We start from the raw sequence: 25,045 nt of genomic DNA on the forward strand, positions 1-25,045 counted from the left end.
AAGCCCCCTTCACCTCCAGGTCTGTAGCAGCTACAATCCCTAAACCTCTTGATTAAACTGCCCTTGGGCAAAGCTGAATTCGATTGGTAAGGCAGAGTCGTGTGGAACAAATCTGAGGTCGATGACTAGACAAACAAAGGAAGACTCTTTGAAGCCCCAAAATAGCAAATCCAAACTTTGCTGGTGCAATGTTTAGTAGAAGTGAGGGCTTTATAAAGGATGCCTACTAGTCTCTTACTCCTGATTGTCTAAACCTTTAGCATAAGTGCTGAATGTGCAGTAAATGTTATATAAGTGTGTTGCAGTGTCCTTTTTTTTATGTATTTTTTTAGGTGTTGATGCTGCAGTTGTTATTGTGGTAGTTTCTTTTTTGCATGTTTGAACATGACATTTAAACAGGGTACTTTAGATGAATAGATTAACTTTTTAAAACCTCTCAGTTTAACACAGTATTTGATGAATAATGTACTGAAAATTACAATGTGTTATATTTGTTTAGTACTTAAATCCAAAGATGTAAGGGAGTGTGGCTGGTACGGAGGCTTCAACTGGATTGAGGTTTCCCTGTCAAGCCCATGTGTGTGTGTTTTTTCTCAATCTATGGCAAGTGTACAAGCAATGATATTATATACAAATAATGTGATACAAACTAACTTTTAAACATTTTATTTTTTATTGCACTTGCCTTATAACTTGCATTGTCTTTTTAGCGACTTGTTAGACCCTGTATTATTGGAAACAGATGAATCAGATGAATGCAGAGTGCCGTAGCTATTCAGAAACTAACATTATGCAAATAGATGCAGCACAGTGCCCCCATAAATTGTACTGAAATTCTAGTACCTATTCAGTTTTTAACTATTAGGTAATCCGATTGAATTCTTGTTATTCAATATAATATTGTAATCTGTAATCAAGTGACATACATATCCTGTATATAATAATAGCATTAAGTCTGACATTTGTCTTCATTATAATCTGGCATCATGTTAAGAAACCTAAACTGGATTGATACAATGTCAACACAAGATTGAAGAACCTATTTCAGTATTGTCTGCCTTATTGAGCTTTTCTTCATTTTTTGCCAACGCTTCATTAACCCTTGATTACATGATCATATATCCATTTTTTTTTTAGGTCTCCAAAGAACCCAGAACAGAAGATTATAAAGCGAGTGATTGGTCTGGAAGGAGACATTGTAAAGTAAGTTGTAAGACGGAGATAGATGCTGCTATTCACTATGCTTTTCATATAATATCACATTAAGTGTACAGTTTGTTTGATAGATACATGCTTCTTACTCTAAGGGCAAAAGGGGCACAAGATGTGTGTGTCTATATTAGGGAATTTAGGCTGTAAGCTCCAATGGGGCAGGGACTAATGTGAATGAGTTCTCTGTACAGCGCTGCGTAATTAGTGGCGCTATATAAATAAATGATGATGATGTTTTTTTTTATATAATTTTGCCAAAGGAAACGGCCAAAAATGTTTCATCAAAGCATGTCTTCAACTGTACTGATGGTATATAGAAATTATATGTATGAAACATGCAGATTACACAAATATTTATTGTTTGTGTAATTTTCTCCTGAATGTTGCCGTTAAGATTTTAATCTCCTGTCTCCTAGATTTCTTGAGACCAGAAGACATAAACTGACAATTCTCCCACCATTGTTTCAGTAATTTCAGTAACGAGAAAGTACAGATCAGTACAGAAACTGACTCCCTGAATCTTTGAAGACTCAAGTAGCAGCCAGACTCATTGTGAATGAAAGTGCCAGATACTTGGATAACAGCCAGCATTAAGACTCAAATTGGTGGTTAGTGCTGGCTGACTATTGTACAGTGATCTAAGACAGTTCTATTCACCAATTAGAGTGCTGAAGATTGTACCTAAATTGGTAATTAGGAAAACTGCTGATGTGTACTAATGCATCCTCACAACTATCCCAATCTCCACTCTCAGCCACACTCGCTCCTCTTGTTTCAGCTGTGACCTCTTCCCTTTAGAATGTAAGCTCTCTAATGAGCAGGGTCCTCCATACCCTTTGTTTTCATGTCTCCATTCATTTTGTCTGCCTTGCCTGTTCTTGTTTTACGTATGTCCTGTTTTATGTATGTCCTTGTCTTCCCTAATGTACGGCGCTGCAGAGCACTGTGGCGCCTTACAAATCTACTGTAATAATAATAATAATAATAATAATAATAATGTGTGTACACAATGGGTCAGAGGGCAAATGGCTAGGAGTGAGTACCCAAATTGGAAAGCGTGGGAGGATTGGATATCTGTATGACATAGAATAGTAAAGGGATGTTGTTGTTTACAATTTTCTTAAATGTGCCAAGCATGCAGGAAAATCTATTCTAGACATAGTAATATGTTATTCTATTGTGAGTGCTATGACCAAAGTCCCAGTCTTGACTCTGCTGTCTCTTTGCATGCTCTTTTAAATGTTTTCAGTCCTATCTGGGCCTGGGTATGCCTCCGACTACATTATACCTCCTCCCTCAAAGACCCCTTGAACCATTTATTGTAAGACTGGCAGGAAGATAGGGGGTAAAGAAGTCAGACAATTAGAACTGTACTGTATAGAGAACTCTGCAAGCAAATTTTGCAGACACTAGGTAAACCACTGTAATAAGAATAGCTGTAGACATTTGTAACTTAACATTTACATTAATATTAAGAATAGGAAGATAATAAGGTTACTGTCCAATTATTTCCATCATTTTACTTATCATAGTTACTGTTAGGCACCATTTATCCAAATATCTGGTTTTCCAAAAGGTTTCAGCAATCTAATTGCTACAGTGTTTTTGCTGCCCCTTCTGTATGATCTTTACAGTCTATACAACATTTTAAATCCAATTTTGTATATTTTAGGCATGGTGCTGCAAATGATGAAAATGTTCCTTATGCGGAAAACTGTATGTGCTGGGCCATTTGGATAATGCATGCTATATAGTTTTATAGCTACATAGTTAGCAATATTGATAAAAGACAAAAGCTTATTAACTATGGTTATATGTTGTAGTAGTGTTGATCTAGACTAGGAAGGCACAATATTAACCAAGTGAAGCATCTACCAATTTATTCTCCAAACAGTTTATTTTTCTTCAAAATGGCAATTCCATTAATCCCCTGGTACAGTTGCCTTAATAATTATTCATTAACTTATTGAAGAATTTCTTGTAAGAAAGGCATCCACTCTACTTTTAAATCCAAGTAATAAATTGGCCACCACCAGTTCTTTCTATAGCGAATTCCTTATCCAAACTACCCTTACAGTAAAGAACCACTTTCTATGTTGATGATGAAACTGTCTTTATTCCAGACAAAGTGAATGCATTTCAATTAGCTAACACAATCCTCTTACAATATTAGGCCCTGCCAACATAAACCTGTTAAAATCTCTGAATAATAGTTTTCTAGTTGCAAAGCCTCACCAGATTCTTCTATATTTCTTGATGGAGTGAGCGACAGAGTGATATGTTTCTTGATATGTCCCAAACAATACCTCAATAGTGCCACCATTGAGTCCTTCTACACATTTGGTCCCCACCTTTTTACAAATATTAAAGTAAAAGCCATGGATCTCAAATAATTATAGATTCTTTCTACCTGTAAAATCTGAGTTATTGTTGACTGCACTGCCAAAGCATACGGTAATACAGGTTATGGTTACCAGAATAATGTGCACATTGCTACTTTCTATTAGAGATGGTCACTGACCCCCGTGTTTTGGTTTTGGTTTTGGTTTTGGATCTGGATTACCTTCATGTTTTGGTTTTGGCAAAACCGCCCCTGCGTGTTTTGGTTTTGGTTTTGGCTTACTATTTTTGTAAAATATACAATTTTTGGGCCTAAAATAACCTAATTTAGTGTTCCACCTGTTTCTTGGATAAGTGAGGTAATTCTAAAGCTAATAAATTATGAAAAAAACAGTTTAATCCCTGGTAGGCCGTCCTTAATTCTAACACATGCCTGCAAATTATACAGAGAAACCTGGTTATCTTCCCCTCCATCTTTGACTATTGGCAATGTAGCCATCGTCTTTGGGTGTATATTACACCCTCCACTTGTAGTTAAATAGAAAAAATATGCCTGCATTGACTGCACGTTAAATAGAAATGGACAAAGGCAGTTTGATGTCAGTCTGTGTTAGCCCCTCCCCCCCTGCACTTGTAGTTAAATAGAAAACAAACAGCCGGTATAGACTGTACAATAAAAATAGAAATGGACAAAGGCAGTTTGGTTTCTGTCTGTATCAGACCCCATCTCCACTAGTAGTAAAATAGAAAGCAATTCAGCGATTATAGACTGTAGAATATAAATAGAAATGGACAAATGCAGTTTGGTTTCTGTCTGCATCAGCCCCCCCCCCCCCCTCTCCACTTGTACTTAAATAGAAAAGAAGACGGCCTGCATAGACTGTACAATATAAAACGAAATGGACAAAGGTAGTCTGGTGGCTGTCTATGACCCCCCCCCTGCACTTATAGTTAGATAGAAAAAAAGCAGCCTGCATAGACTGAACAATATAAAAAGAAATGGACAAAGGCAGTTTGGTTTCTGTCTGTATCAGACCCCCTCTCCACTAGTAGTAAAATAGAAAACAATTCATCCGTTATAGACTGTAGAATAGAAATAGAAATGGACAAAGGCAGTTTGGTTTCTGTCTGTATCAGACCCCCTCTCCACTAGTAGTAAAATAGAAAAAATTCAGCCATTAAAGACTGTAGAATATAAATAGAAATGGACAAAGGCAGTTTGGTGTCTGTCTGTGTGTTAGGAACTCCCAAGTCAGTACAGTGAAACTCGGGAACTACTCAGAAGGCCAGGTGTTCGCTGGAGCCCCTAGTGGTGGGGACAGACTGGGCTGCGGGCCAACTGAGGGTCGAGTAGCGTATACTGACTTAAAGGAGTTTCCCAAAGGTGGAGTGATTGGTGGACTGTAGTATAAGAGAAATCCAAGGTCCAAAGGTCACAGGCACAGAAGCAATATCCAAGGGCAAGCAAAAGGGTCAAACTCACAGGCAGAGAAGCGAAATCCGAATTCCAGGCAAAAGGTCAAGGTCAGAAGAGAAGGGTCAAAGGTCCAATAACAAGCAGGGGTCAAACACGGGTGATCAAATCTAAGGTAACAGGAACCTAAATGGATAGCACAAGCAGGCAGCAGGACTGAGGACAGAACGCTATAACCGGCAATGAGGCATCAGCCCTCATTGCCTTAAATGCAGCCAAGAGTCAATCACAAACAGAGCCACAGTTGCAGACTAATTGCCAGATACTAAAAGGCCAATCAGGGCTAGCCCTGAATCTCACACCTGCAGGCTAAAGACTGCCCATTCAGCCACATGCTGAATCTAACTATTAGCCCCTAATGCGCAGGCGCGCCTGGCTGCAGCGACGCTGCGGCAACGGTCGGGAGCTGGAAGGAAGTGACGTCCCGGTCGTCATAGCGACGGCCGGGACGCTGTGAGTACCGCTGCGGCTCGTGACAGTACCCCCCCTTGAGGAGGGGTTAAGGAACCCCGACATCCAGGTTTCGTGGGAAACTTACTAAAAAACTCTTTGATGAGCCTCCCAGCGTGAAGGCGCCTCTGTGGTATCCAAGAACGCTCCTCAGGACCATAACCTTTCCAATGTACGAGGAATTGAACTTGGCCTTGAACCTTCCTTGAGTCAAGGATTTTTTCAATAACATATTCGTGGTCCCCGTTCACCATCAGGGGCCTGGGCCTGTTAGAGAGGGACGGATTAAACTTGCTGGGAGCAGCGACTTTCTTCAGAAGTGAACAATGAAAGGTCGCAGGTATTTTCAAGGAAGTGGGTAGTTTCAATCTAAATGCCACTGGATTAATTTTCCTCTCAATTGGAAACTGTCCGATGTATCGGGGCCCCAGCTTCCTACAAGGTTGCCGCAACTTGATGTTCCGTGTGGATAACCAAACATGATCCCCCACTTTCAATGAACAGGGTCTACGGTGACGGTCAGCGAAGATCTTGGTATTTCGGGAAGCTTGACCTAGTGCAGCGTGCACCTTTTTCCAAATGGACCTTAGCCTGGCCGTAAAAGCGGGCGTTCCGGAATCTCCACAGGGAACAGTCGTAGAAAATGAATTGGATTTTGGGTGGAACCCGAAGTTGCAGAAAAACGGTTATGTGTGAATAGTAGAATGGCAAGAATTATTGTACGCAAATTCTGCCCAGGGCAGGAGAGAGGACCAATTGTCGTGAAATTTAGACACATAAATGCGCAAAAACTGTTCCAGAGCTTGGTTCGTCCTCTCTGTCTGTCCATTCGACTGAGGATGATATGCTGAAGACAGACTGATAGAGATCCCGATGGATTTACAAAAGGCTTTCCAAAACCGGGCAATAAACTGGGATCCTCGATCTGATACTATATCTTCAGGAATCCCATGAAGACGAAAAATATGCGTCAAAAACAAGGTGGCCAGGGTCCTGGCATCCGGTAGCTTGGGCAAAGATATAAAATGTGCCATCTTACTGAACCAATCGACAACTACCAGGATGGTGTTATGTCCTGCGGATACTGGTAGGTCAACAATGAAATCCATCGACAGATGGGTCCAAGGTCTGCTCGGTGCCGGCAAAGGTAACAATAGCCCAGAAGGACGGTTCCTATCGGTCTTGTTTTTAGCACACTCAGGACAAGCCCGAACATAATTCTCCACATCGTTTGACAAGGTGGGCCACCACAACCAACGAGAAAGAACCTCAATAGTCCTACGGATTCCCGGATGGCCAGCAGAGCAGTTGTTGTGGCCTTCAATGAGAACAGATTTCCTTAAATGGACGGGGACAAATAATTTGTTGACCGGTGTCTGAACTGGAGCGATTCTCTGGAAGCGCCGGATGGTTGCTCCTAGGTCCTGGGTGAGACCAAGATGAACAGCAGTTGTAGGAACAATAGACAATGGTTCCGGAGACTGAGGATGATGGGCCAAAAAACTTTGGGACAAGGAATCGGCCTTAGTATTTTTTGAACCTGGACGGTATGTAATAATGAATTTGAATCTGGTGAAAAATAGGGCCCAGCGGGCCTGCCTAGGATTCAGAGTTTTAGCGGTCTGAATGTATTGGAGGTTTTTATGGTCCGTGAAGATGGTGATGGTATGGGTAGCTCCCTCTAACCAATGCCGCCATTCCTCCAGTGCCAACTTAATGGCCAACAATTTACGATTGCCGACATCATAATTACATTCAGCCGCTAGAAATTTTTTAGAAAAGAATGCACAAGGATGTAATTTTTTGCTCCTTGGGTCTTTTTGAGAAAGGATAGCGCCAGCACCGATGTCAGAAGCGTCCACCTCTACAATGAATGGAAGTTCCGGATCCGGATGTCTCAGCACTGGAGCAGAAATGAACGCGGCTTTGAGTGCCGAGAAACTCGCCAATGCCTCCGAAGGCCACTTCGCTGGGTTGGCTCCCTTCCGAGTGAGAGCAGTGATAGGAGCTACTAATGAGGAAAAAGAGTCAATAAACCTACGGTAATAATTCGCGAATCCGAGGAACCTCTGAATCGCCTTCAGATTAGTCGGGAGGACCCAATCCTGGATTGCTTGAACTTTGGCAGGGTCCATGGCGAATCCTGTAGAGGAGATGCTATATCCCAGGAATGACACGGTGCCCACCTCAAATTCACATTTTTCCCTTTTTGCATAAAGGTGATTTTCCCGCAATTTCAGCAGAACTTGTCGAACATGCTGACGGTGCTGAAGTAAAGACTCCGAGTAGATTAAAATATCATCCAGATACACAACTACCGTTTTACCCAGGAACTCTCGTAAAACGTCGTTGATCAGGTCCTGGAAAACCGCCGGGGCGTTGCATAACCCGAATGGCATCACGAGATATTCATAATGTCCCGACTGGGTATTGAAGGCAGTCTTCCATTCATCCCCTTTCCTGATTCGAATAAGATTGTACGCCCCTCTGAGGTCAATCTTCGAGAATATAGTGGCAGATTTTAATTGATCAAACAACACCGAAATCAATGGTAACGGATACATATTCTTAATAGTGGTGTTATTCAGTCCACGGAAATCGATGCACGGTCTAAGACTGCCGTCTTTTTTTGACACGAAGAAACAACCTGCGCCTACGGGAGATTTAGAAGGACGTATGAATCCTTTTTTCAGGTTTTCCTCCACATATAGCTCCATGGCCTGAGTCTCTGGAATGGACAAGGAGTATAACCGCCCTTTGGGCAACTTGGAACCCGGGACTAAATCAATGGCGCAGTCATACTCTCGATGAGGTGGAATGGACTCAGCTTTTCTTTTGCAGAACACATCAGAGAAGTCCTGGTAGGGTACCGGCAACAAGTCTGGACTAGGCTGTAAGATTCTAAGCGGCAGGGTCAAGCAAGACGTGGAACACTCGGGACTCCAACGAGTAATCTCTCCACTTTTCCAGTTGATAAGGGGATTGTGACTGTGAAGCCAGGGATACACCAACATCAAAGGAGCAGAGGGACAACTAATGAGATAGAAGGAGAGCTCCTCTGTATGGAGAACTCCTACAGTCAACCGAACCATTGGAGTCCTAGCGAGAATCCGTCCCCCAGGCAAGGGGTTACCATCCAAACCACACGTGGTGATGCTTGATCCTAACCTGATATTCGGAATATCAAGCGTCTGAGCCAAATGTATATCCAGGAAATTACCAGCCGCACCACTGTCAAGAAAAGCTTTCAGGTCCATGGATCTCCCACGGAAAGTTAAACGTCCAGGGACTAATAAAGAATTTTCTGAAGAGGTCATCTGAAAACCCAAGCGCACCTCTTCACCTGCACTTAGGCTTTGGAGTTTCCCGGTTTATTGGGACATGAGCAAACTAAGTGGCCTGTCTGACCACAATACATACACAGGCCTAGTGAGCGTCTTCTGGAGCGCTCCTCCGGAGGCAGGCGGTAAGCGCCCAATTGCATGGGTTCAGAGGAATCGGGCAGAGTGTTGTTGGAGTTAGTGAAAACGTCCATTGGAACAGAGGACTCCCGTTCAGCCTTCCTCTCTCTGATCCGACGATCAATTTTTATGACAAGTTGCATCAAGTTCTCCAGCGTGTCGGATATCGGATATCGGATACTGGGCTAAGGAGTCCTTAATTTGCTCGGTAAGTCCTAAGCGGAATTGACTTCGCAATGCGGGGTCGTTCCAAGCGCTATCCGTGGACCATCGCCGAAACTCCGCACAATACTCTTCCGCTGAGCGACGTCCCTGCCTTAGCGTACGGAGATGAGCCTCAGCTGAGGCTACCCTGTCCGGGTCATAGTATAATAACCCCAACGCTTGAAAAAAGGCATCCACAGACTGTAAGGCTGGACTTGTGGAAGGCAAGGAGAAGGCCCAAGACTGAGGGTCGCCCTGGAGTAATGAGATGATGATCCCTACCCTCTGTTGTTCGGAACCAGAGGAACGTGGTTTCAGACGAAAGTACAACTTGCAGCTCTCTTTGAAATTACGGAAAGCTGGCCTGCTTCCAGAGAATCGGTCAGGCAAATTCATCTTAGGCTCCGGTGTGTCACTAGCGGGAACTTGCTGGGGCTGCCGGCCTCTGGAAGCCTCTTCTTGGACTGCCAGGCGCTGGGATAGAGCCTGCACCACTTGAGAAACCGCCTGTATCTGGTTAGCCAGAATCTGGGCTGGGGACAGATTCGACTCCTCTCCGTCCATGGCCGTACGATACCAATCTTCCTGGCCGGTTATAATGTTAGGAACTCCCAAGTCAGTATAGTGAAACTCAGGAACTACTCAGAAGGCCAGGTGTTCGCTGGAGCCCCTAGTGGTGGGGACAGACTGGGCTGCGGGCCGACTGAGGGTCGAGTAGAGTATACTGACTTAAAGGAGTTTCCCAAAGGTGGAGTGATTGGTGGACTGTAGTATAAGAGAAATCCAAGGTCCAAAGGTCACAGGCACAGAAGCAATATCCAAGGGCAAGCAAAAGGGTCAAACTCACAGGCAGAGAAGCGAAATCCGAATTCCAGGCAAAAGGTCAAGGTCAGAAGAGAAGGGTCAAAGGTCCAATAACAAGCAGGGGTCAAACACGGGTGGTCAAATCTAAGGTAACAGGAACCTAAATGGATAGCACAAGCAGGCAGCAGGACTGAGGACAGAACGCTATAACCGGCAATGAGGCATCAGCCCTCATTGCCTTAAATGCAGCCAAGAGCCAATCACAAACAGAGCCACAGTTGCAGACTAATTGCCAGATACTAAAAGGCCAATCAGGGCTAGCCCTGAATCTCACACCTGCAGGCTAAAGACTGCCCATTCAGCCACAGGCTGAATCTAACTATTAGCCCCTAATGCGCAGGCGCGCCTGGCTGCAGCGACGCTGCCCGGCCGTTGCCTTGGCAACGGTCGGGAGCTGGAAGGAAGTGACGTCCCGGTCGTCATAGCGACGGCCGGGAAGCTGGGACCGACAGGATGCGAGCCGCGGCGGCTGTGAGTACCGCCGCGGCTCGTGACACTGTGTAGACACCCTACCCTTATCGTGAAATTGACAAAACAGCAGCCTTTCAAGACTGTACGTGATATAGAAATGACCCAAGTCCCTTTTCTATTTGGGGGTAGATTACACCCTACACTTATATAGAAAGTTTTAAAAAGATGTTATCGTCATCATCTTCAGCATCATCCTCACCCTCATCAGTGTGTACATCATCATCATAAACTATCAATTAATCTTCGCTTAAATCTGCCATTAGAGAACTGTCAGTGCTTGGATGTCTTTGATGGTGAAAGCCTTCCTCATGGAAGATGTAGTTCATTTTTATGAACATCATTTTCTCCACATTTTTTGGAAGTAACCTCCTAGTGGCGATCACTGACTAGGTTCCTGGCTGTGCTGAACACTCGTTCAGAGTACACACTGGAGGGTGGGCAGCTTAGGTATTGCAAAGCAAGTTTGTACATGGGTTTCCAAATGGCCTGCTTTTCGTCCCAGTAAGGAAAGGGACTGTCTGACATTTCCATATCAATTACCTCTTGAAAATAATCCTCCACCATCGTTTGCATGTTAATACTCGTATTGGATGGAGTTAAGGGCAAGGTCACACATTTTTTTTGAAAAATCTTTCAAACCAGCCCAGATGTTAAACTGTTCTGGTCTGCCCCCTGTGTCTTCCCTGCTTAGCTTTTGAAAATGTAATTTTTTACGAGCAGCAGCTGCTTGAGAAACTGAAGGAGGACACGTCGTGAAGCCAAGGCCCAGTACAGCGGACAACTTGCTGAGCAATAGCTCCTTGCAAAAGTTCACATCTCGCTCATTTTGAAGCAAAGACTCAATGTAGGTCTTAAACCTTGGATCAAGCACAGTGGCCAAAACATAGTGACCTGAGTTCAAGATTTTAATGACTCGAGGATCATTGTGAAGCGAATTAAGTACTTGATCTACAAGGCCAACATACTTTGCGGAATTGCTTTCTTTCATCTCCTCCTTCAGATTCTCAAGCTGTTTTTCCAATAGTCTAATTAAAGGAATGACTTGGCTCAAACTAGCAGAATCTAAACTCACTTCACATGTCAAAACTTCAAATGGTTTCAGCACCTTGCTCAGCACTGAAAGGATTCCCCACTTTGCAAGAGTGAAATACATCCCCCCTCCTTTCCCAATGTCATGGCTTGTGCAATACGCTTGAATGGCTTTGCACTGTTCTTCCATCCTCTGAAGCATGTACAGGGTGGAATTCCACCTAGTTAACACCACCTGTTGTTGGAGCTGCTGCAATCTTCTACATGCTGTGGCAGAATGCCTGAAATGCTCTGAAATTTTATGGGCCACAGAAAGCATCTCCTGCACCTCACAATTATTTCTTAGGAAGCTCTGCACCACAAAGTTGATGGTTTGAGCAAAACAGGGAATGTGATGGAATTCACCCAGCTGTAATGGTCGCACTATATTTTTGGTGTTATCAGAAATGACATATCCTGGGCTGAGTCCAAGTTGTATAAGCCATGTATCAATCACATCTCTTAGTTTTCATAACAAATTGTCAGCTGTATGCCTGTTAGTGAAGCTGGTGATACAAAGAGTGGCCTGTCTGTGACAAATGTTACGTAGTGGTGTACATGCTGCTGCTGTTCCTGCTGGTGAAGGCGAATGACCAACCCAGTGGCCTGTCACAGTCATATAGTCTTTGGTTTGGCCACTTCCACTTGTCCACATATCTGTGGTTAAGTGGACAGTGGGCAGAATGGCATTTTTCAGCGCAATCTCTACATTTTTACACACTTTTTCGTATAGTTGTGGAATAGCTTTACGGGAAAAATGGTGTTGCAATGGAATTTTGTAATGCGGACACAAAACCTCAATTAACTGTGAAAAACCAGCTGCGTTTGTTGTGGATATTGGACGCAGATCTAAAACTAACATGGTAGCCATGGCGTCTGTGATTCGTTTGGCGGCTGGCTGTGACTGCTGTCATATTTGCTTCCCCTAGCAAATGATTGTTTCACAGTTAATTGTTGTAATGTAGGACTGCTCTTTTTCTTGGCCTTCTTCTGGGATGAAGATTCACCCCCAGCAGCAGCAACAGCAGCAGCAGTGGGGCTAATGCTTTCTTCAGAGGAATCAATTATAGTACAGGAGTCATCCAGCCTTACTAAGTGGGATGCAGGGCTAACTCCGAGCGCTACTGAGGATATTGATGAGGATGGTGTTGTGGGTGTATTTTGTAGCCGTCGGGATGTCGGTGACCGACGGGTCCTAGCTGATGATGGAGTGCTTGTAATTTTTTTGGAAGAACTTTCAGCTTTTCCCAACACTTTGCCATGAACTGTCATCAAATGGCGTAACATAGATGAGGTTCCAAGATGGTTAAGGTCCCTCCCTCGACTGACTGTGGCTTGGCATACACTACAAATGGCATAAAACTGTTGTCTGGATTTGGGTAGAAATAATTCCACACATAAGAAGTGGATTTTTTTGTTTTATGTCCAGGCATGAAAATGGCCTTTATCTTGTCACGTGCCAGAACTGCTGCCACTGGTGCAGGACTTACACAAACAACCTCATCCTCATCAACATCCTCATTAGCGCCCTCGTTGCCTACACAAATCTCCCCCTCATCCTCTTCCAATTCCAAAGTGGCATCCTCAATTTGTGTATCACCGGCTACACTCGGGCTGTTCAGGCACACATCAGCAGAAATGCTGAAAGGGCCCTTCTTTACACTAACAGAATGCTCACGATTACACATACCACTGGTGGATGGACTCTCCACAGGGATTGTTGTCATTTCTGATTCTGAGCATATATTTTCCTCTAATGCCTTACTGTTTTCTTGCAGCTCGGCTTTCACGCGTAACAGTAGTTGTGCACCACTTTTGGACTGCAAATTCCTTGGTCTTGCTTGGTCACGAGTTACCGTACAAGAAGAAGGCTCAGTAACATTTTTTGATCTGGCACTGATAGAGAAAGGCGAAGGCCTCATTCTTTCTTTGCCACTGCGTGTGTAGAATGGCATGTTGGCAAAAAAATGTTATCGCCAGTTAAATTTTCCTCAGTTACACTTCTTTTTCACTTCAACAAGGTAATATTTTTTTGGGGGTGTGTTTTTTTGCCTGATTTAAAAAGACTGTGTACTTTTACATAGGCTTTACCAGATGATGTACTGGGAACACTACCATCAGGACTGGTGCCAGCACCTGCTTGCTGATCCTGCTCATATGTGGACTGCTTTAAATCCATTTTAACGAGCCCAAAGCACTTGTAGTGCAAAATATTAAATAGATAATGCTGCTAGAATTGCTGTGGAGGCAGGTATTTATGGATTTCAAATACCATGAGAACCGAGCTCCGAGATCCGACGACGTCACAATGACGCTTTGCCTCAATTTCAAATCCGAATTGGCGCGAGAGTACAGAGCCAAGCAGGATAGGTAAAGTTTGGTCGGGTTCGGTTCTCGGGGAACCGAGCCCGCCCATCTCTACTTTCTATACACTCCTCCCTTACATGTCATATAAGTAATATAGAATATTAATGTAATTAATTTAGATTTAGCCATATGATTTATTTAATAACTATCCACTGTTCATCTTAAAGCAGTTCATCTGATAAACATATACGACGAGATCTTTATTCCCATAAGGGGTTTGACTGAGCAATTTTTGCATGTAAATGCTGCTAATGAAGTCAAATGTACCTCAAATTTGCTGAATCATTATTAACAGTAGATGTTTTTCTTCTTGAACTAAAGGTTAGTTAAATTAGAAAAGCTGTTGTGTGGTTATTGACAGGCACACACTATTCCCTGTTATGTTGCATGCAGACAAATAAAAAAAAAATCCTTTGGTGGGGCTTTTTTTTCTAATATATTCATATTTTCAGGCTATTTCATTGATTTTGAAATAATGTTGGAAAACAAACATTACAGAAGGAAATCACAAAAGAAGTACACTTGGCTATGTTTCACATAAAATAACATCATGCATTATTTCTTGTAATTTGTACTAGGGTATGATATACACGTACTGGATAAAGACTTGACATTGCACAACTGGGACCTTGATTAGAAATTGAATTGCTATCTTTGTTTAGTGATTTAGGTAGTATGTTAGATTCCTATGTGACTGCACTCATCAAAAATCCATGTTAGATACTTTGAGTTGGCATCTACCAGAGATCTGTACCCAGAAATTGATCTAACAAAACAGCCCAGAAATGATCAAACTACCTGCTGAAAGGCAAGTTTCAGCTTGCACTGAAAAATACATTTCTCCTTCACCCTATCTGGGGGGCACTGCTACCATGGGGTTATATGAGGGAACATGGAGTAGGGACTCAAATAGGTAACTAATTTAACTTCCTGACAACAGGTTATATCCCCTCTGAAACTCTCTGCAAATCTTATACCCCATTCATACTGCACCAAAAACCCGGGTTTTTGCAGAGGCACGCTGAAAAACCCGGGTCTTGGTGCAGTATGAATAGTCCAACCACAAAATCCTGGGTCTAAAATCCCAGGACTTAGACCCGGGATTTTGCGAGGGGTAATTCCCGTGTTGGACCCCGCTCGCCTGCAGTATGAATGGTGCAACCCGTGTAATTCCCGGGTCTCACCATTCATACTGTAAAAAAAAAAAATTGTGCAGTAAAAAAAAAGATTTTAATTAATAAAAAATACATAAGAAATATTTACTTAACTTATTTTCAGCCAGCGGTGTCTCCGGTGCGTTGCCGGCTGTCAGGGGGACCTCTGGGTACTAAAATGACGTCATTTCTAATGGACTAGAAATGACGTGGAGGGGGAGCTCCACCTGCCTTCATCAGCATGTTGGTTTCTTCTGGAGGCACCAATCCATTGCTGAGCACGGAGGAACCTTTGCAGTCAAACCAAACACAAGTTGGCTGCTGTCGGACGGCCTAGTGCTAGCAGGAAGCTAAGTATATTTTCCTTTGCTTTTCTATCACACATTGTACTTGCTGCATTGTATGCAAAGGGGAAGTATGTTGTGTACTATAGAGTATATAGTGAAGTTGATACATGTATAATACGTTGAGGTCTACTCACTACATTTGTTTTTTATTGGCTTTGTGTGTTTATATTTAAAAAAACAGGCTTATTAGACAGAAGCCTGCCTTTGGTCAGAATTCTCAGACTGCCAAGGAGGAAAGAAGCAGTCCAGGGGAGAAAAAAGATTTAGAAATCTCCCCACTTTTCTGCAGCAGTTGGTATGTTCCCAAGAGGGAAATACAATCGAGGCAGCCAAGGCTGTAATTCAGACAGTACATCGCTGCACAGGTTTTTCTCCTCTCCAAATCGTTTTGAGCTGGTTCTTGGCCATCTAGGAGGGCGAAGTACCTTTTCCTATCATTATTTGCACATTATAAAAGAAAACATGCACAGTGTTTATAATTGTTATAGTGGATATATGTATCTAGTTTTGCTATAGGAGTATAGGCTGGTACCTAGGTGCATGTGTGTATATATACATATTTATATGGTTGGGAGGTACTGTGGTATATGTCACAGACAAAACAGTATCCTCTAAGAAAGGTTTTTTTCTTTCCTTTTCTGAAAGAGAAATTCTGCCTCTATTACTAGACAGGTGGCAGGTAATAGGGCAAATCATTACCTTGTTATATGTCCGACAAGGGAAAGACCAAGTATAAAGCAAAGCTTTCCAGTGGATATGTGTATGCTGTTGTTTGGAGTAAACATTGTTCCACATAAACACATTTTGTACCCAGGTTGCTAAAATACAGAGTATACGCTGGGACATATGTGCATGGATGTATGTACATGTGTATGTATGTGTGTGTATATATATATATATATATATATATATATATATATATATATATAAAAACAAAAACAGACATAGGTCCTCTGCACTCACCATGTACAGACTGGGGTGCAAGAGGGGGTTGCCCACATTGTATAGACAAGAAAACAGGGATACTCTGCACTCTCCAAACACATAATTAATGCTATATCAAGTACTGTTCTATATTAAAAAAAGGGAATGTTAGTTCCACATATTGCAATATATGTTTAAGCTGACCAACTCACGCCAAAGTCTTCCCATTCTGGTCAGTCCTAACATGATCAAATGCTATGCTATTTTATCTGGGCTTAAGGCTTACCTGCACACAGCTTTTAAAGGCAAGTCTTTCCCTAGCACTAGCGGCCATGGGAGACCTGGGACTCACCTGACACAAGTTGGAATTAATTAATGTAAAGAATGGGGTGCAAGAGTCATGGGACTTACATTGTATAAACAAAAACAGACATAGGTCCTCTGCACTCACCATGTACAGACTGGAGTGCAAGAGGGGGTTGCCCACATTGTATAGACAAGAAAACAGGGATACTCTGCACTCTCCAACAGTGTTTGGAGAGTGCAGAGTATCCCTGTTTTCTTATATATATATATATATATGTATGTATGTATGTATGTATGTATGTGTGCATGTGTGCATGGATATATATAATATTTTTGGGAGGTACTGTGGGGTAATTCACAGACAAAACAGTATCCTCTGAAGAGTTATTTCCTTTTCTTAAAAAAAAAAAAAGTTTCCTTTTCTTTCTGAGCTGTTACTTTCTGCTTCTGTATTAGACAGGTGGCTGGTGATAGGGGGAAAGTATTACCTTGATATATAACAATGTTAGACAACGGTAAGATACCCTGGACTAAATATCACACCTGCTCCAAATGTAAATTAGAGCTTCCTAGTGGACAGTCAGACACAGGGGTGGTTTGTGCGAACTGTGATGTGGGGGCCGGGGGTGAACAGGCCCAGGATTCTGCTTCCCAGCAGTTGGAGGAACCGGCATGGGCGGTTACACTGGCGTAGTCGGTGTTGGCACTGACTCAGATGCTTGCCCGTCCGGCAGAGATCCCAGCATTCGCTGGGGTACCCCCCCCGGCTTCCACCCCTTTAGACCCGTCTGCTGCACCACTGGCACCAGCAGCAGGGCAGGATGGAAACCTGAACCTTCTTGGTCAGTCATCCACCTATTCTTTCAGAGGTCCCTCTCAGGGAGAGCCTGCGTGGTACACGTCCTTAATTAAAGGCCTGGACTGGTTAAATTGGTTTCTGGACACACCCAGAACCCAAGCATGAGGCTGCAAGCATCATAGGTCTATTCATCCTCTCCTCGCACTTTCTGATTCAGAAGAGTCTTCGGTGGAGGAAGGTGAGCTTCCTGAGGATTCGGATCACTCCCTGGTGGGTGATTTGGCTGAACCCTCAGGGAGTCAGGGCATTGAGGATCTGGTTCAGACAGTTTGCCAGACATTGAATCTATTAGATGTAGAGGAACCTCAGTCAGACCTTGGCCTCTTTCCAGCATCAGTGGAACTTACAGAGACAGCTGAGTGAGCTTGGAAGCAGCCAGATCGTAAGTTTGTTACACCACACAGATTTCCAGTCCTTTATCCCCTGCAGGTGTTAGAAACGACTTACTGGGAACAGGTTCCAAATGTGGATATGCCAGTGGCCAGGCTGACCTGCCATACTACTCTTCCAGTGTCGGGTTCTGCGGTACTCCCTGACGCCACTGATCGCAGGGTGGGGGGTTTCTTAAACCCATCTTCCTGGCAGCAGGCGCCTCACTAAGATCTATGCTGTCTTCATCGTGGGTTGCCGAGCAAAGGTGACCTGGGCTGACCAGCTGGTAGCAGGGTTACAAGACTCGGATCTTCTTACCCTGACTCTACATTTAAAGAAGGCCTCGGATTACCTGTATGAAACTTCTCAAAACGCAGCCTAATTTTCCATATCTATCTGCGCATCGGCAATAGTTGCTTATAGGACTCTCTGGCTCAGGTCCTGGGATGCCGACACAGAGTCTAGAAATCTCTGGAGGCTCTTCCCTACTCGGGCTCTGTCCTTTTTGGCCCAGAATTAGATCATATTATCTCTCCGGCCACGGGAGGTTAAAGCACCTTCCTTCCGTTGAGTAGCCCTAAACGAAGTTTGAGTCTTTTCACCACTCTCGTCAAGGGGGGGTGGTCCATTGGTGAGAGGCCAGACCATTAGGGGCAGGTGTTCTATTGGCCAGAGGTCATTCCTAGAGAGGTAGAGCCCTATTCTCTACAAAACATCCAGACCCCAGGCTCCCAGACAATCCGGCAGCCTGACTGGACCCTTCCCCTCTCTGTGACCGCAGGGGTAGAGGGACATCTGCTGTGGGTCAGAATTCTTGGAGCGTCATTCTCCCAAAACTTGAAGAGAGGGTTGATCATTCTGGGGTGCCGTGGCCAGGGCTGGTGGTAAGCAAGGCAGGTGACTACTTGGTAATTATATTGGCTTAGGGGTGCCTTGAAAAAATTATGGAGACCCTAAGGGTGCCTCGAACTAAGAAAGTTTGGGATCCACTGGCATAACTATTGCTTTAAGCTGGATAATTTTGCTTCAAGCTTTCCTGCAACTAAACATTCTATTCCAAACAATATAAATACAGCAAAAAATAATTGACTTAAGACAAGAGTGTAGACGAGTAACAATAATAAAACATGTTGCAAAGTTATCACATTTCTGAATATGGATGATTCGTTTGTTTACAATAAGACAGCCTTGATTATGTCGGTGAAGAGGCTCCTATTGTGATTTCATACTGGAGCATTTTGAATGTTGTAAATGGGCTTTTTATATTTGATAATAAATTGCTTGCTCACATGTATGCATATTTAAGTGTATAAGTGGTGTGCTGTTTTGCAAGCCTAATGTATGTGAGTGATTGCTTGTAATAATTATAATTATGTGTTAATTTTGCATAATATAAGTTGGTTTTGTGCCACAAGGTGATTTTGAAATAAGTCTCATTGGTTCATATGAGCAGAACTAATGAGGTTTTAAAATAGTTTTCACTGGTGGTTATGAGATTCAAATAGGAATACAAGTGAAAATGACTTTTCTTCTTTTCATTATCATGAAGCTGAATATTGTTGACACTGTTTTAGTTTGGTAAATTATGTGATAAAGCTGTAATGGGTTTTGGACGAGATGGGCTGTTAACTATTAGATTTGTACTTTACCGTGTCTGGAATGAATGCTAATACAACTAAATAGTGCTTGCTTTTTATCTAAATCCATATAATGCAGACTTTACGTTCAGATTCACGGAACGGTTTCAAACTAAACTAAAAATTGTGAAGCTACTTGAATTAAGTCAAATTTGGAATACAATTTGGCCCACTTTTATTTTTCTTCATTAGTTTATCGTGTTTTGTATGTTTCAGCTATCTTTTCTATATTCATAATTATGCTTAGAAATTACAAATACATGGCTTAATTGTAAATTCACTACAAAAATATTTTTTAATAGAATTTATGCTAACTCAATATTTAAATAAGATATATATATATATGAAGGTAGATTTAGGTGAGGTGGGAGCTTGGCAGGAGGAGAGAGTGAAGGAGAGGAGATGGTGGTCAGAGAGTGGGAAGGGAGAGTTAGAGAAGTCGGAGAGGTCACAGAGATGAGAGAAGACGAGGTCTAAGGCGTGATCATGAGAGTGGGTGGGGGAGGAGGTCCACTGAGTGAGGCCTATTGAGGAGGAGAGGGCGAGAAGTTTGATGGTGGCGGAGTCAGAGCAGTTGTCGATGGGGATGTTAAAGTCGCCAAGTATAATGGATGGAAGGTCGGAGGAAAGGTGGTGAGGGAGCCAGGCAGCGAAGTTGTCAAGGAAGAGGGAAGTAGGGCCAGGGGGGCGGTAGATGACAGAGACGCGGAGGTGGATGGGGGAGAAGAGACGAATGGAATGAGCTTCAAAGGAGGAGAAAGAGAGGGAAGGTATGGTGGGAATGACCCGAAAGGTGCAGCTAGGGGATAGAAGGAGGCCCACTCCACCTCCCGGACGCCCATCAGGTCTGGTGGAGTGGGTGAAGGAGAGACACCCGTAGGACAGAGCAGCAGGTGAGACGGTATCAGAGGAGGAAAGCCAGGTTTCAGTGATGGCGAGGAGGTTAAGAGAGTTGGAGATGAAGAGGTCGTGGATGGAGGGGAGTTTGTTGCAGATGGACCTGGAGTTCCAGAGGGCACATGAGAAGGGGAGGGAGGGAAGAGGGGAGATTCGGATAAAATTGTCAGGGTTGATGGAGCGAGGCGGAGGGTGAGAGATGGGGTAGTGAGAGTAGGGGCCAGGAAGGTGGCGAGGGGAGAGGATGGGTATAGGAGCCGAGCGGGGCGGCATGGTGAGACAGGGAAGCCGGGGGCAACACAGGAGAGACGGAGAGGACAGGGTATGGAGGCAGAAGCAGGAGCACCAGAGGCACCCAAACAAAAGGGGATGCACGAGGGTGGAGGTTTCAATGAAGACGAGGAAAAAAACAGTAGATGGGGACAAAAACAGGTGACCAATTGAACAATAGGGTACAGCAATAGTGAGTGTAGGGCAGGGCACAGCAAGAGGACAATCAGTGAATACACTGGAGAAGCAGAGCAAAAACAATAATCGGGTAAAGCTAGATAAAATACAATACAATATAATACAATAAAATCAGCGTAGATATCAAAGAGGAAAAGGGAGAGAGTTCACCAGTGCAACCAGAGCATGAGTGTTCACGGGAGCAGGAAGGGTGTCCAGGATGACCAGGAAGGGTGTCCACGGGAGCAGGGCCGGGATGCAAGTCCACGGGAACAGAGGAGGCCAGCGGAGGGTGGATGGACAAGTCCCAGGGGTCCCAGGAACAGAGATCAGCAGCAGGGAGGAGAACATGTCCAGGATGGTGTCCAGGATTACCAGGAAGGGTGTCCACGGGTGCAGGGCTGGGATGCAAGTCCACAGGAGCAGAGGAGGCCCCGAGGACCTGAGCAAATTTGACTAGGGCATAATTGTGATGGCTAGACAACTGGGTCAGAGCATCTCCGTATTGGCATATATTGTGGGGTGTTCCCAGTATGCAGTGACTGGTACTTAGCAAAAGTGACCCAAGTAGGGACAATCGGTAAACTGGCAACAAGAGTAATGAGTGCCCAAGGCTCATTGATGCGCATGGGGAATGAAAGCTACCCTAACTAATACTGTAGCACATATTGATGAAAAAGTAAATGCTGGCTATGATAGAAAGGTGTCAGAACAACAGTGCATTGCTACTTGCTGCGTACGTAGCTGCGAAGCTGCAGACTGGTCAGAGTTTCCATGTTGACCTCTTTCCACCACCGAAAGTGCTTGGGCACATGAGCGCCAGAACTGGACCATGGAGCAATGAAAGGTGGCCAGGTCAGATGAATCACGTTTTCTTTTAAATCATGTGGTGTGCGTGCGTCATTTACCTGGAGAAAAGATGACACCAGGATCAGAGCTGGATTAAGGCTCTGGGGGGCCCGGGGCACTTTAGACAGGGGGGCCCTATGATGTAACATGATTATCATTTTATACAAATACACAGGCAGTGCTGTGTGCACTACTGTTAGATGCACACAGCTCTGCCTTCACAAGCAGTACAGTGTGAAGTGGGACATACCTTCCAACTGTCCTTGTAGTCGGACCCAATCCTGACTACGTGAGACAGTCACCCAAATTTAGGACTCCCCTACCAGATTCAGGACAGTTGGCAGACTGTCCTGCTCTCTCCTACCTGTTGTTGTCACTTTCACCACTTGTGGATGCTGGTTTCTTTAGTTCAGTTGCTGCTTGTCTGGATCCTGGAATGTTGGAGGCCCTATTTGGAAAAAAAATGGGTACATGAAATTTAGAAAATTCCAACCGACCCCAGCATTAAAACAAAAGTATTCCCATTTAATATATAAACATATTTCCATCCCTCCAAACAGCCCTATCAATAAATTAAATGGCGTTTATGTTTAAAAAATATAACCATTTCCCACAACCATGGCATTAAATAATTCACATATTCACATTTATTCACATTTAATAAAAAGACCTAATTTTCCCCAAAACAGCCCCACATTCATTTATGAGCTTCCAAACCACCCTAGCATTAAATTTTAAGGTCCAATCACCCCATCTTAAATTAATAGAACCCACTATTAAATTAAATTGCCCCACCATCACCCCATAATAAAATAGCATCCATTAAATAATTAGCATCCACCATTAAATTAAGAACCCCCCTTCCCTCACACATTTTATTAACATACTACCCCCCTCACAAACACTTTACATTAACATACAACCCCCCTCACAAACACATTATATTAACATACAACCCCCCTCACAAACACATTATATTAACATACTACCCCCACTAACTTTGTTCTATCCGCGCGCTGTATGGCTTCGTTTCTCTTCACACATGGGACGGCACCTGTCATGTGGTCCACGTCCCATGTGACACGAGTAGCAGGCCACACATAGGGGAAGGGGGGAGGATGGATCCGCGGCCACTGATAGAAGGTGGCTGGTCTCCAATATAGACTTGGGCCAGTGCAGGGACTGGCCCAAAATAGTTTTTTTTCTGTCCGGCCCGGCGAGCATATGCCACCCAGCTCCCCGTCCCAGCCCGTCCCTGAAATTAGCATTGATACTGCACATTAAAAAAACAATTGACATCAGTTTTGACTATCTATACATATGTGTGTGTGTGTGTATATATATATATATATATATATATATATATATATATATTGAATAGAGAAATATGAAATAGATGTAGATATGTGTGATAGATTGATAACTCTGAAATAAATGTGATAGATACATACGTACATTATATAAAAATACTGTATTATGGAGAAGACCTACACAAATGCAGCTACTAGAGTACTCTATAGACAGATATGCGCAACATTAGTTAAAATATTACTATAGATTACACAAATTCATTATAAATACACATACTACTTTATGCTAGCCTCTAATGAGAGTACTCATGATCAGGTGTACAAGTGGCTGCTCCTATATATACGCAACAGGGATGTATGTAATGGGTCAGGGAGATAAAGAGATGTTACAGGTTCAGGGGTATAAGGGTCTGCTTAGATAGAGATATAGATATAGATATATATATATATATATATATATATATATATATATATATATATATATATATATATATAGAATCAGGGAAATAAGTATTTGGATAGATAGCTAGAAAGATAGAAAACTAGATAGATAGACAGGCAGATATTAATTGCTTGTGCATACCTTATGTTAACACTATTTTGATATTTAAAGTTCAAACTCTTTCTAGTTGCACAATTAATTTAATTCCAGTGATACTGTGCATAGAACCAGGTAACTAGCAGATAAACAGGAAAGAGAAAAGATTTAACCACTTAGCTAACAGTGAGACTACTAAAACGTGCCTGCTTCCTTCACTGCACAAAAGATGCCAGACCCACCCCAGGACTTTCTGAGACGATAGGGAAGAGACACATGACTGCTTACCTGTAATATGCACATGTTGCTGTTATAGCAAGACTGACACCCGGATCATAGTGCACACAAGGGGCGTCGCTTCATGGAAAGGAAGACAGCACAGGCCCCTCCCACCTGTTCTTTCTACCATGGACTCTATAACGTTCTCTTTTCTTAACCTGTGCTGTGCCAAATAGGTCTGTAGATCTTAGTAAAGAACTGTGTTACACTGTTTTGTTATTGTAAGATGTAAAATCATAGTGAATAATGTTAGCAATAACCACATGTGCCTGCATCAGGGGGGCCCCACAGTCACACAAGCAGAAGAATCGGATCACCAACTGACAGGTGATCCGATCAGCGTGCGGCCGGCGGGGGGCCCTCAGAGAGAGGGGGGCCCGGGGCATGTGCCCCCTGTGCCCCCCCCTTAATCCGGCCCTGACCAGGATGCACTATGGGAAGAAGGCAAGCCGACTGAGACAGTGTGATGCTCTGGAAAAACTTTGGTCCTGCCATTCACGTGGATGTTACTTTGACACATACCTCCTACATAAACATTGTTGCAGACCATGTACACCCCTTCATGGCAACGGTATTCACTGATGGCAGTGACCTCTGTCAGCAGGATTATGCCAAACACAATGGAGAATATTCCCTACAAGGACTTTTTTTGGTCTATCACTTCCAAATACAAAGAGCAGTTTGATCATCTTGTTTATAGTGTATATGAAGGATAGAGAAAACTTCTGATATCTCTACATAAATAATAAAGTTAGATTAATTACTTACCAAAGAACACTTGGTTGTTAAACATATAATTGAATGATGTTATAGGAAAAGTTAACACTGAAGTTTATAAAATCAGACAAATGTGCTTTGTAGATGAAAAAGCCAATTATGTGAAACATGGCAGAGAAGCATTAATTTTTAAAAGCACTTCCAGCAGATTTGCAGTAAATCTTGAAACTGCTGGTATATGTCTGAGACAAATAATCCACCATTATAATTTAAGAGTTTGAAAGATTAGTACTCGAAATACACAGTTCTTAAAATGCAAGCAAAATAATGCACATCCCTAAGAAAAATAGTTAGGGTGACTTGTGTAAACCCAGAAAACAAACAAAGCTGAATAAACTAACAATAAATTGTGTTGAGTTATTGCTTATGGTTCAGATATTTGTGGTTAAGACTTAATGTTTAATTTTTTTAACCAAAGCACTGTCCTCGGGTCTTTAC

General features: G+C 43.1%; 1 protein-coding gene across 3 annotated transcripts in view; it reads left to right on the top strand.

The window, feature by feature from the left end:
• Positions 1 to 25,045, top strand: part of IMMP2L (inner mitochondrial membrane peptidase subunit 2) — a 906,113-nt gene that overhangs the window by 600,916 nt on the left and 280,152 nt on the right. For all 3 annotated transcript variants that reach the window (XM_075209029.1, XM_075209028.1, XM_075209030.1), the window contains exon 4: positions 1,138 to 1,203. In XM_075209029.1, coding sequence (XP_075065130.1) covers positions 1,138 to 1,203 — 66 coding nt within the window. The remainder of the gene's footprint in view (positions 1 to 1,137; positions 1,204 to 25,045) is intronic.

Source organism: Mixophyes fleayi, chromosome 4, assembly GCF_038048845.1.
Source record: "Mixophyes fleayi isolate aMixFle1 chromosome 4, aMixFle1.hap1, whole genome shotgun sequence".
In the NCBI taxonomy this organism is placed as follows: Eukaryota; Metazoa; Chordata; class Amphibia; order Anura; family Limnodynastidae; genus Mixophyes; species Mixophyes fleayi.